We start from the raw sequence: 12,899 nt of genomic DNA, 5'->3' as shown, positions 1-12,899 counted from the left end.
ACGACTTCTCACAAGCAATTAAACACACAGCAAGGTCACCAGCGTAAAAAGCACAAATCGAAGTAGTGAAAGTATTTCTTTTGCAGTCTCATATCCAATGCTATTTGTCCCAACCGAGAAAAGAACCCCAACGCCTTTTCCTGACGCCCGATTCCAAAAAGGTACCCCGCCCCCAAAAACCGATGACATCGCACAGGTGTATACACACATCTACATTTTGATACATGTGTTATTTTTGTTTTTCCTTTTTACCCATCTCGCCATGAAACCCGATCCCGTCTCATTTACTCGTCATCTTCGTCAACCTCGACGACCCGCTTCTCTCCCCAGCTGTAGCGCTTGCGCGTCCTGAGCATCCAGCTCCAGTGGGCCCACGGGTCCTCGGCAAGCTTCGACATCTCAATCACGTCCCCGTGGCCCTCCCACAGCGTGGTCAAGCCGTACTCGATCGCCAGCCGGGCGTACTTCGTCGCGAGCCACGGCTCGCCGATGCCGTTGTACTCGATCGCGGCGAGCGTGTACGCCTCGCTTAGCAAGCTCCAGTTGTGCTCCTGCTCGTACAGCGAGATGAGCAGCTCCGCCATCTGGGGCGTCGCGCGGGAGGCCGGGGTGTAGTCGTTGAACTCCTCGCGCAGCAGGGCGATCTGCTCGATGCGCAAGTCCGAGGCGTCCGTCTTGAGGCGCGACTGGGTGCAGTGGTGGCAGGAGCAGTGGAAGCCCCAGGTGCCGTGGAGGCGCTCGCGGCGGGCCTTGCGGGACTGCATGGGGTCGATGTAGGAGAGGGTGAGCTCCTCGCCGGGCATGATGTCGCGGATGGCGGTGGTGCGCTGGGTGAGAGTGCGGGGGTCGAACCAGTAGTCCACGTTGGGACGGCAGTCGTGGTTCATGCGGGAGGCTTTGGGGATGTGTTAGCTTTGATTCATCACATCATCGAGGGATGTAGACTCACTGTTGACGAAGACGGCATAAAAGTCGTCGTCACGCTTGGCGTCGTCCATCTCAACGTCAAACGAGTTGGTCACGAGGATCTTGTCGACCATGGACAGATGGTCGCCCTGGTACCCGTGGGCAGACATGTTCATGAACTGACTGCGGTGGTTGAACGGGAGGTAGTCCACGGCGTGGGCCTGCATCTTCTTCATCTCTGCAGGTGGCACATTGGCGAACGCGGCGTAGTCGATAAGCAGACTGGCCGTCTCCTTGACGATGATCTCGCCGCGCTTGATGGGTACAGTAGCGACCAGGCCGTAATCCTTGCCCGGGACCTTGGCGACATGATACTTTTGTAGGGGCTGGTTGGTACCCTCCAGAGACTCGGGTTTCGTGAATCCCCAGCTGCGGGTAATGTGTGCCGCGCGCTCAGCGTCGGTGATGATGGAAATGCCCTTGTTGCCGTAGGTTTGGCTGTGGAAGATGCAGAACTCGAGAGATTCGGTGCCGTTCTTGAAGCAGGGAGACGTCTTCGTCCAGCTGAAGCTCGTGGCGGAGCCCTTGAGCGGGTTCTGGGCCTCGTCAGAGTGTGAGAGGGTGAGGCCGTCCTTGTTGCGGCAGACCGGGTTGCTGGAGGACGCTGCCAGCAGTTGCGAGGAAATGCAGATCTCGTCGGGGCGGGAAGAGATTGAGTCGCGCAGGGCGGCAAGGGTGGAGCCGGCGCCCAGAAGGATGAGTGAGGGCTTCATGATGGAGGGGGAGCTTGGTGTCGTTTGGATAATTACGAAGAAGTTTCTCGATTGTGATCTACACAACGCAACGAAGAGATGGACTAGAAGAGGAAAGACGGAATGGAAAAAGAGACGTGACTTCGTCCCATTAATCTATGCTCGGAACCCCAACCTGACTTCTGCTGCTCATGAGTAGGTCCGGGTGTGTGCGGGATATGGGATAATATAGAGTCTGGGTTGATCATTAAGAGCAGAAGCGTCAGGACCCTTGGCGCGCTTCGACTTGAAGCATGGCGGGACGGGGTTCGAGCTCGGCGCTGGGCTGGGCTGGACCAGCGTTTGGGATGCTCGCGGGGGGTCAGCATGGGCAGCAGGCAAGCAACCTTGGAAGCTTGCAGCAGTAGCAGCAGCAGCAGCATCAGTAGCAACTGTGAATGGCATACTGGAGCAGGATTGGCGATGGCGATGCTCGTGTGGGTGCGGGAAGACGTGACAAGGTCCGCGAGCTTCGTCAACCCCGGAACCTGGGAAAAGTTTGGCAAGCCGTGTGCCGTCTGTGCCTGGGGGGTTTGCGTGAGTCTGTCTGACTTCTGTCTGCGCACCCATTCGTTCATTCGCTGATCGTTCCTGGACATCTTGGGTTAGCGATTGCTACTTCGTACAGCATGTTCGTTGGATCCGCTCCGGATCACATCCTTTCGTCTTGTGTTGCTCCTTGTTTCCTCCTGGCGCTGCCCGTGGCCCCCGTGGCAATCTCCAGGTTTCCCAAAAGACCCAAGATGTGACGGGCTCCTCGGGTAACGCTGACCAGAAGTTGTAACGAAGACGAAGGGAGGGAAAGGCTAGGCGAGTCGCGACCAGCGTGGCAGGGCCGTAGGAGCCGTTCAGGCCCCGGCCCAATGGGACGCTGGGGTTGTTTGCATCGTTTGAGGTGCTGGAACCGGGGCGCGGCGTGCCTTGGGCGGGCTCTTTTGTTTCTTGTGTCAAGATCCTCGTTGATGGGCGTTCGAGGGGGTTGTGCGGTCGTGTCAGATGTGTAGCAGATGACCCGTTCCCACCCTTTGGCTCTCTGCCTGTTGGCCGTACTGTCTGCAGCGTGCTCTCTGCGTCTCTTGCTCTCCAGCATGTGTGGGGTCGGGGGAAAAGGGGGCCTGTTGCAGATCCAAGGGGGGGAACGTTCTGTGACACAAGCACCTTTCTTATTAGGCGAGAGTGACATTTTGGCTGCAGGTGCTGCAAGCTAAAAGATGCTAAGCACTGGAGCTAAGGGCACCCTGGCTCCCCCTCCCCTGCATGGGGCAATGTTTCCAAACGGCTTCTGTGGGAGGATTTCAGGCGCAGCGCTGCGAGACAAAGCAGGCACCAAGGAGAGTCGAGCAAAATGTTCCCGAAAGAGTAGCATGTCCTCTGCACACTGTCGAATGTTCGTGGTTTAAAGTTAAATCTAAAAACACACACACATGAACAATCCCGATGCATGTATCTTGGAGCAGATTGTCTCTGGTCCGATGGGTCCACCGTCTCGTCATCTTCGTGGTGGAGAGTTTCCCCCAAAGGCGGGATGTGCATGGAAGGAGAATTAATACGAACGAATTGTCAAGGGAAACCAGACAAGATGCAGGTCGATGACTTGTTCCTGGAAATAGATGCTACCGAGATTGTCAAGGAAACTTAAGACGAGGACCGCGGTTGTGCATGTCAGGGCAAATCCGTGCCAAAGGCCATCGTGGCGGCTAAAACGCACCCCTACAGCTGCACTTGGACTTGCTCGTGCCGCTTTACCCTGCGCTGCCTTCGACGTGCCGCTCCTTTACAAATAACGGCTTGCTGCTGGCTCCAGTCCGTCGGTAGTTCCTGTGCCTTATTGTGTGGAGTGGTTCCACAAACCAAATTCCAGGCGAGCTGTCGCGTCTTGTCAAATTGCTTGGCCCCAGTTGGTGATTAGATGCTGTGTGACAGCTGAGCTGGCGAATCATCAACCTTATCGCTCCTGTGACTAAGGTAGGTACCACCGGACCGGATTACGGTGTTCGAATCCACCGTTCGGAGGCCGACCCGGTCCAGAGTGGAGACACACCCGGAGAGCAAACGCATTCGAACCCCAGTGAGATAATGACGTCTAAATGAACTACAAGGCATGGCAGGAAACTGAACACTCAGTTCTTCGGCTTCTCCTCCAGCACCCCGCCTCTCTTTCTGAACTGGTCTGCAACGCTCTCCATCTCTACAGCAGGGAACCGCGGGTCCTTCTGCCACGGCAAGAAGTCGCTACTAGCTACCATCCACCTCAGAACCACGCTCTCCATCCGCCGTCTCACGTCCTGGTACTCGGCGACCTCGGCAAGATTGTGAAGCTCGCCGGGGTCGCCCGCGCGGTCGTACAGCTCCGCCGGCTCGTACAGCCTGTAAATGAGCGTCCACCGCTTGTCGCGGCACGACACGCTCTTGCCCACGACGGTCGTGTCCTCGTGCTGCAGCGCCGCCTTGATGTCGTACGGATACGGCGCCTGCTCCAGCAGCGGCTCCTCGCTCGTCAGGAAGCCGCCCTCGGTGAAGGCGAACTCCTTGTGCCTGATCACGTCCCCATTCGCGTCCCTGCCCGCCGACGTCAGGATGTCCGCCAGCGACGTGCCGCAGTGCGGGAAGTGCTCCCCGATGCCGGCAAACTGGAACACTGTCGGGACCAGGTCAACCATCTCCGCCATCTCGTCGTAGACCGCGCCGGCCGGCAGCCCCGCGCCGCCGACGATGAGCGGCTCGTGCGTGAGCGAGTCGGAGAGGCCCGAGGGCCACTTCTCGATCATGCCGTGGTCGCCGAGGTACTCGCCGTGGTCCGTGAAGAAGAGCGTCACGGTGGAGTCCCAGTGGCCGAGGGTCTTGGTGCGCTCGACCACGCGCCCAAACTGGTCGTCCAGGCGGGAGATCATGCCGTAGTAGGTCGCCATCACCTCGGCCCAGATTTCCGGGGTGGCGCGGTGAGTGCCGTAGCGTTCGCGGTTCAGCTGCATGTATCGCGGCTCGTAGCCCGTCTGTCCGTGGTGTTAGTCAAGATGTCCTTCCCCCTGAATGATACGTCCTCGCAGATCACCACATACCTTGTCCGAGGGCTTTGTCGGCTGTCCCATCTCCCCACGGTTGTACATTGAAAAGTACGGCTCCTCCACCTGGAACGGGCAGTGCGGGAAGATGAGCGGCATGAAGAGAACCCACGGCTTGTCCGTCGGCGGGTGCTCCAGCCACTTCAACGCCCCCTTGACGACCGCATCGTCATAATCCAGAGCCTCATTCGGGTTCCTCAGCCCCTTGTAGAAGAGCCTCTTCCAAATATCCTCCTTGTCCTCCGGCTCCGCCCTGCCGCCGCCCGCGAAGCGCGGCACGAACTCGGGGGTCTCGAGGAAGCCGTACTCGTCCAGGGACATCTCCGTCACCGTCGGCGCGAAGGTGTCGCCGCGGGGCGCGAGGCAGGCGACGTGGTACCCGCCCTTTTCCTTGAGGGAGCGGAAAAGGTTCGGCTCCCAGGGCTTGATGAGGTTCTCGAGGGAGCGGTGGCCCGAGACGTGGGGGTAGTTGCCGGTGAACATGCTGCAGCGGGACTGCGTGCAGACGGACGCCTGGACGAAGCAGTTGGTGAAGCGGGTGCCCTCCGCGGCGAAGCTGTCAATGCGCGGCGTCTTGACGATCTGGCGGTTCTTGTTAGTGCGGTGAAGATGAGGAGGCGAGAAGGGAGCAGTTCACCTTGTTACCGTTACAGCCTAGTGAGTCGTAGCGGAGCTGGTCTGGCATGAAGATGATGAAGTTGGGCTTGTCCACCTTCAGCCCGCTGGGCTTTGGGGGCAGCTCATAGGGAGGAGGAATCTCGGAAGACGGAGCCATGATGGCGACGAGCAGATGTGCAAGACGGCCTACTGCTCAGGATCGAGACTTGAACGACACTCGTAGAGGCGAGGACGGCTCGGTGGAGGGCCACAAGTCAAGATATAGGCGACCACGAGGTCGACCCCGCGACGATGCCGTATCCACGTCTGTGACATGCTAACCCACTCGTCATCTCAATTGAAGATTGCGACTGGTTGATGCGGCGTTGAGAAGGCGATGCGCATCGAGAGGTCGCACAGCCGATACCCGGGGATGTTACCCGGCGAGATCCGGCGAGGGTGGGGCCTGACAACTGGGTCCAAGCATGTCGAGTTGGTGTGATCTGATTCGGGGTTGTCGACGATCTCTGCGATAAACCACCGATATGTCACCCGAGTGCCATGATCAACACTGTCAGTTTGCAGCCTTGTAGATCCGTCAAATAAGCAACATCAACTACCTGCGGTCGGGCTTGCGAGACGAGCGAGGTACCTGTGCGGCGATTCGCTCTCTCGACAACTAACCTATGCCAAGGACACCAAGGCAGCTAGCCAGCGAATGAAGCGAGCTTTATCGTTTGAACGTCTTAATTCAGAGCTAGCCGCCAGCGGTTGCTCACGTTGCATCAACAAGTCACAGCGTCACCAGAAGCAGGCAGATCGAGAACGGTGGAATTATACAGCATTAGAGAATACGGGTATTCTACAGCCCGACGATCGCCTCCACCACACGGTGAATCCTAGTTCACACCGCGGGACAGGCCTCCCGGGGTAGTCGTTAAGTTTATATGTACGTGATGTTTTGCGCCCAGAGCCATATCCAAAAAGTCCGATGCACTACAAACGCCGCAAACGCAAGCCGGACCCTCCGTTTGCGGGCGGTGCATTGAATCCAAGTCGTCGGTGCGCAGGGTATAAAGTGTGTGTCGTCGAACGCCATGCCATGAGAAAATTGCTGAATGCCTTTGTACAGCGGGTGCCGATCTGTACAGATTTTGTCCGGGCAGATGGGACACTTGAAGGTGTAATTCCGGTGAAAGTTGAAAATCGAGCGGAGAGAAGCTTAGTTGAAACGCTCCTTCTCGCGGAGACCGCCGATCGAGTCCATGTCGACGGAGTAGAATTGCGACTTGCTGTCCTTCTCGTAGGCAGGGAGCTCCTCGCGGACGGGCTCGAGGCCGACGGAGCCGCCGTCGCCGACACGGACGACCAACACGCGGCCGCTCTTGCGACGGCCACCCTCGTCCTGCTCATCGGGGAAGGTGATGTGGATCTCGGGAACGTTGTCGGGGGAGTGAGGGGCGGACGCGGGGTTCTGGAGCATGGGGGAGCGACCGTTCTCTCCGCCGATGTACAGGACGCTTGAGCGGCCGTCCTGGCTTGTCTGAATGGTAAGATTGTGGTGGTTTCTGACGCTCTTGACTTCCTGGTAGGTAGGAAGCATCTGCTCCTGCATCCTTTGTTGCCTGCGCATACGGCGCATGAGGAAGAGTGTGGAGATGAGGAGGAGGGCGAAGAAGATGAGGGCGAGGACGACGATCATGAGGTTGAGCATGTCGCCGCCGTCGTCGTCGCCGCGGCGGACAACGATGTGGGAATCGCTGCGGCGGACAACGGGGGAGTTGTTGCGGGAGATGAGGTTCTGGATGGAAGGCATTGTGGTGGCTTCGTGACGCTTGGTATTAATTACTGAGAATATCCCTTTTGGTGGAGTTGGCCGGAGGCGGGGAAGGGAGCGGTATTCGAGGTAATTATTAAAGAGGGAACGAAACTGTCGGGCGAGATCATGTTAGCATCGCGAAGGACGGGGGGGCTTGTTGCGCTGGCTGTGTTGTTTGAGGGTGCGACGGGCGGGCAACCGAGACATTCTGGAGCATTGTGAGGCAACACACAAAGGGGGACCGCATTCCGAGTCTCCCTTCTTTCACCGGCCAACGGCCAACGCAATGCTCCAGACGTTCGGTAGGGGTCCCAGTCCCAGAAGGTGTGTCTCGTGGGGATCGAAAGGGGTGGTGGGTAGGGTCGTTGGCTAAGGTCTCGAACATACGTAAGGGATTAAGTCCTCTCTCGGTGGTGGTGGGCCGTCAGAAGTAGTCGTAAAGAATGCACTTGTCTTTCGTGTCGTGTGTGTATTTTTGGATGGGTTGGTATGGTATTTTCTTGATCGGAGGATAGTAGCGGAATTAACGATAGGACGGAAGACAGCCGAGTGAGTGAAGAGCTGGAATTCCAAAGGGACGAGATTAAGGGAATGACTGTATTGGGGTAGGTGCTAATAGAGAGCGAATGACAACACGGTCCTGCAACGGTAACAGCAAGGACGACGACGATTGAACAAAGTTGTTGAAGAAGAAGGAAGGGAAAGAAGAGGAGAAGAAGAATCCGGAAGGGAAGTGAGGAAGGATATGTCCTGGAAAATGAGCGACCAGGGGGTGTGGTTCAGCCAGCATGCAGCCATGGCCAGCCGGGTCCAGAAGCGGTGCTGGCGCGGGTGCGGTGTGGTGGTTCCATCCAATCCGTCCAGGGCACCTCTCCTCGAGTCCTCTGAGCCTGGCGGCCTGCTGGGGGGGAAAAAAAGGTGTGTGCCGGGTTCTGGGCTGGCTGGGTGGTAGCGCTGGGATTGGGACTGGGAAGAGACACTGGGGCCAAGCAGGAATAGGAACGAACGATGGAGCCATTCCTTTCCTGGGCAGGCACACTTTACGGGTACGCATGGGAGGATTCATTGGTGCTATTCACGCTCGGCATGTGGTAGTGGTAATGTAAGGTACGGCGCAATGCTGCAGCACCAAGTGACGGAGGTGCATAACATGGACAGACAGCAAGCACAACACAGGGCGGGCGGGAGGGCGGCTGACAGGGGGGTCTACTTTGTAATGATCCTATATGTTCTTTTTGGGATGTTAGTTTTGATTACCACTTTGCAACCCAGCAGCAATCCGCACAAATCAAGGACAGAGAAACTGCCCGGCACGGCATGGCATGGCATGGCAGGCCACCTCGTCATCCAGGACTAGCTGGCTACTATGTACCTTAGGTCTAGGACAAGAGAGGACAGCCGCCAGCCAGCGGAGCGGAAGTTAGCATCTCCTCTTGCTCTCTCTTTCTCCTCTCCTCTCTGCTCCCACCTTCCCTTCCTCGGAATCCATAGTTCGGTCCCCATTGAAAACCATTGAACCATTGGCACAGTGGACCCGGCCCCGGGCCAATTCTCCATTCGCGGCCAGCACAGCCCATGGACGATGGGACTCGATGGAGGGGGATGGGGGGCAACGGTCCAAGATTGAGCGCATCTGACAGGCGCGAGCGATTCGTCAACGGGCGGCTGCAATTTCCGCCATTGACCAATCGCCGCAGACTGTGCCTGGAAAGAGCGGGGCCGTCCTGGGAGACGCCACGAAACGGCGCTGTCCATTGGCCCGCCGTTGGCCGTTTGTGAACTAAGCTCATTGACCCCCTGCAGGGGTAAGTGGCCCGTGGGCACTCGCGAGCTCGTGTGATCCTGGTCGCCTTCTTTCCTTCTCCTTTGCAAATGCTCCTCACCAGTCACCACCCATGGGCCATGGACTCCTGTCTCTCGCTCTCTGTGTCTGTCTCTCCGCTCGGCTCTGGCCAGTGTCGTGCTCGTTGTGCCTGCGTGGCTGCATCTGCAAGCAACGCAGCTGCCAATGCAGGCTCAGGCTCAGGCTCAGGCTCCCCTTTTACCGGCGGGTGCCTCTGCTCTGCAATCTGGGCTCTCGCAAATCAGCATCCACTGTGGACTCGTCATTTGTGGAGCCCAAAAGTCCAACACGCCGCCTAGCGTCGTGATGCCGTCCATTTCGAGAAGGCAGGAGCGTCAGCAACAAACAAACAAGTCCAAAAAGAACAACAACCGCCCACGAATGCCACAATCTTCCGAGCCAATCCCGACTCCTCCCCCTCTTTTCCCACGCCCGATGCTGCAGCCATTATCCATGACCGCCACCTTCCATCGCCTTGGTTTTTTTTTATTTTTTTAATCCGTCGTCCACGGCAGCATGGCACTTCTCTCGAATCGATTCTCCTCCGGTCCCGAGCCTCGTTTGGACGACTACCGACCCCCTCCTCTCGCTTCCCCTTCTCGCCTCGCCTCACATCGCCTCGCTTCCCCTTCGCCCTTCTCCGTGGCACCTTATCTGCCATCCTAAGTCCATGGGCACCACGCCGGCGCTTACCCACTCGATCTCGACCCAGGTCGTGGCAAGCACGATAACGAAAGTCTTCTTCACGGCTCTGCTCACCACCCCTGACCGCCATCGACGTCTGTCTTTTTGACTGACCCGAGCTGACAATGACAAGCTGACTGCCGTCCACGTCGGCCCTACGTCGTCCTTGAGGCTTGGCCTCTTGGAGGACCCACGATGCAGAATGTCAGAATCAGGCTTCCCCCGGCTCACGGCCATTCCCCTCCTTCTAGAAGGACACGCGGGATGCTCTTCATCACACCGGCTCTCCCACTCTTTGGCGCCGGTAACCTGCCGATGCCAGAAATAGCTTGCACCAGCGTCTGTCCATGCGGATGGGGCACGGCCCACCGTCACGCTCCAGAAAAGGGCCTCTTGGTCCACGTTCCTCGTTGCCCTACGTACGAAATTACGGAATGCGAATGGGCTCGTCTGGGCACCCCAACGCCCTCGCACAACGACTGTGTACAATTCCGCCTTGTCCGGGCCGCAACGATCTAAGCATAGCTTTTGGAACCCGGCTCCGCCTCCCGGCTCCTATTGTCGCAGATCCTCCTCTTTGGGAAGATTCACGAGATTTCCTGGAATTGCAGACCCTCACCAACACAGACACGAGCCTCTTCATCTCCTGAACTCCCGAGCTGTGCGAGCCTTATGAACGAAACCGACGTTGCATTGCCGTTGAATTATCAATGCGCCCGACACCTTTCATCTGAACCACCCATGTTTCTCCGCGTCCAATGCAACATTGAGGTGGCCTAGGCTCAAAGGTTGCCCTACCCCTGGGAGAGGCGCACGAGGCGTCAGCCACCTCCCTCGCGTGATGTGGCTTGCGCCCACTTACCTCGGCTCCTTCCCACACGGCCCCGACTCGGGAAGCCGGCGTAGCACGATGGGTCTCTCGGGTCGCCGATTCCGACCGCTGACCGCCGAAGGTCCGAATCGGTTCCACCTTGTCCCGGCCCTTGACCCGCCGAGAGCCACATACGGCCCGCAGTAAGGAACAGCCCCGAAGAGCCAAGCCTGCACATGTTACAAAAGCGAGAAAGCCACTGTTTTGCCCATCAACCACCGGCAGGTCCCTTGACCGCTCGAGGAATCATTCACATCGTCTCCCAGTACTCATCGATGGCTGCCTTGCGTCGAGCGCAGCTTGAAAAAGGCATGACTGAAGGTTACGGCGCAGGCAAACCCAGCAGGAGGATCATGTCAAGTTTGTCCAGCACGTGGGCATTAACCATCCATGCTACACTGCCACTTTGACCACGGCTGCATCACAGCGGGGAGAAAGCCCTGCGGAAAACCTACTCATCTGCAATGCTGACGTGGATTCTTTGAACATTACACAGTCGGACGCGCCCTCGCCGAACATATCGGGGCTTGGCTTGCTAGTGAAGTTCTTCTGGTTGACGATGGCTTCACTACCAGCAAGTTTGTTCATCTCTTCGCTTGAGTCACGCTGTGAGAGGGGGAAAGCTACCACACGAGAGGTGACATCTCAAATTGCAAAAGGCATGTACGTCACCGAGGGCAGCAATACCAGCCACATGGACTGCATGTCAGAAGTGAGAAAGGTCTTTATTCTTAGGAAGTTGCGGCTGATTGTAGGAGTCTGTCGAACAGGAGCAATGCGGCTTCACTGTCGTCGACTGGTAGCCTTCCTGAACAGGCGGTGTGGATACATTCATGCTACAGGCTTCACCTGAACATTCGGTAGAGGCCAGGCAATGGTCGATACATGATTGCTCGGCCACAGTAGCCAACACCACGTCATGAGGCATCTGTTTCGCTGGGAGATCTGCCAAGCACCCCGAGGCACTGGTGTAGCGTGGCAACTGGAGGCCAAGTCGCTGACCGCAGATGTCCAGGCCTTTCGACGAACAGCGTTTCGCCTGTCATTGATACAGTCGATGAGTGATGTCCACGAATTTCGGCTCACGGGACGTTGGTGTTCGCCGCTCAGCTGGCGCAAATGCACCCTCCCGTTGCGACACTGCAAAGGCGCCCTGCTGGCCACCGGGATCCCAGCAGAGATCTCTGTCTCGCACTAGAACTCTGCACGATAGGAAGCGGTGTGGCACTCTTCAGCGGCGATGCGAGTGAAACAGCCCTGAGCGAATGTCTGAGGAGAAAGCACCCCAGGAGATACTCTCGGAGACGACAGGAGATGAAGGTCGAATGCCTTCCAGCTACATCGGTATCACACAATAGCGATTGACCGCAAGATCGAAGCACCGGTCGCCAGTGATGTCTCGGTGCAGCTGGCATCGTGCGTCGTTGAGATGCAAGTACAGCTGGCCTCAGTGGTAAAAGCAAACATAAGGCGGTAAGCGAGCTGGCGATTAACCGGATTATCTCTAGCCAACAGATGCGTCCTCGTCCAGAAGAGCAGGGCATCAAGCGGAGCTCTGCTGCGGCCGGTCTGGCTGGGACGTCCACATATGGTCGGACAAGGTCCATTTTGACAACTCTGTGCGGCACATCGTTTCGCAACGACGTGATGTTTGCCTGCACCCATACACTTTGCGACGGGTTTGGACGACTTATGTGACCGAAAGCGCCACGTTGATGTGCGGAAGGCCATAATGAGGCCCAACCAGAGGGACTGCCGTGCGCTCTGTACAACGGCTCAGCAGGTCAGACGGCTAGTCGGTCTCTTGAGATCTTTTTGTTGAAAGCGGGGCATCTTGGATCTTCCTGGCATTGCTTTTCCTCACTTCATTTACGCATAATTGATTTTTGCAGGATCTCGTGCGCCACGCTCACCAGCACCAAGGGCTGGAGTCTGACGATAATCCCGTGTCGAGCCAACTATCTCGGCCGCGGTCAGCGAAGCTGCCAAGCCTTGGGAAATGCAAAAGCAAAGTGGTTTATTACGGCCTTGTCGAGGCGAGCAACACGTCTTGCGTCCCACGGCATGCAACGGAAAAGGACTGGACAAAGACGTGGGCGACCGAGAGATGTCAGCCCCCGCGAGATTGCGTGTCTAACCTTTAAAGCGTTGATTGGAGACAAGTCAGAGGAATGTCATGCACGAAGTGACGATACGTTCCAGGTTCAGCAACACCACTTGGATGCAAGTTGATCACCGTGCCTCTGGCCCTAGAAGCCGGCCACCGTTGGCTGGCAATATGCATATCGTTGGGAGTTGAAGATCCCTTACCCCAAAGATGCCTTCC

The 12,899-nt window shown here is 57.5% G+C and overlaps 3 protein-coding genes across 3 annotated transcripts; all 3 read right to left on the bottom strand.

Moving 5' to 3' along the window:
- Positions 1-284: 284 nt before the first annotated feature.
- set5-2 (SET domain-containing protein 5) lies at positions 285-1,679 on the bottom strand (the record flags this gene model as incomplete). Its single annotated transcript, XM_032034500.1, has 2 exons — positions 285-895; positions 950-1,679. The coding sequence occupies 2 exons, from the start codon at positions 1,677-1,679 to the stop codon at positions 285-287; spliced, it is 1,341 nt and encodes a 446-aa protein (XP_031886402.1).
- Positions 1,680-3,817: 2,138 nt separating this feature from the next.
- Positions 3,818-5,534, bottom strand: CGGC5_v001445 (Arylsulfatase; the record flags this gene model as incomplete). The annotated part of the gene is made up of 3 exons (XM_032034499.1): positions 3,818-4,690; positions 4,757-5,341; positions 5,397-5,534. 3 exons carry the CDS (start codon positions 5,532-5,534, stop codon positions 3,818-3,820), a joined length of 1,596 nt encoding a protein of 531 aa, XP_031886403.1.
- Positions 5,535-6,578: 1,044 nt separating this feature from the next.
- CGGC5_v001444 (uncharacterized protein) lies at positions 6,579-8,678 on the bottom strand (the record flags this gene model as incomplete). The annotated part of the gene is made up of 3 exons (XM_066150834.1): positions 6,579-7,286; positions 7,563-7,623; positions 8,548-8,678. 3 exons carry the CDS (start codon positions 8,676-8,678, stop codon positions 6,579-6,581), a joined length of 900 nt encoding a protein of 299 aa, XP_066009953.1.
- Between the last annotated feature and the right edge of the window lie 4,221 nt (positions 8,679-12,899).

Source organism: Colletotrichum fructicola (assembly GCF_000319635.2).
Source record: "Colletotrichum fructicola Nara gc5 chromosome Unknown KSG_Nara_v1_contig01, whole genome shotgun sequence".
Taxonomy (NCBI): Eukaryota; Fungi; Ascomycota; class Sordariomycetes; order Glomerellales; family Glomerellaceae; genus Colletotrichum; species Colletotrichum fructicola.
Note: the sequence above shows the minus strand (reverse complement) of the source record. Positions and strands in the feature narration are given on the sequence as shown.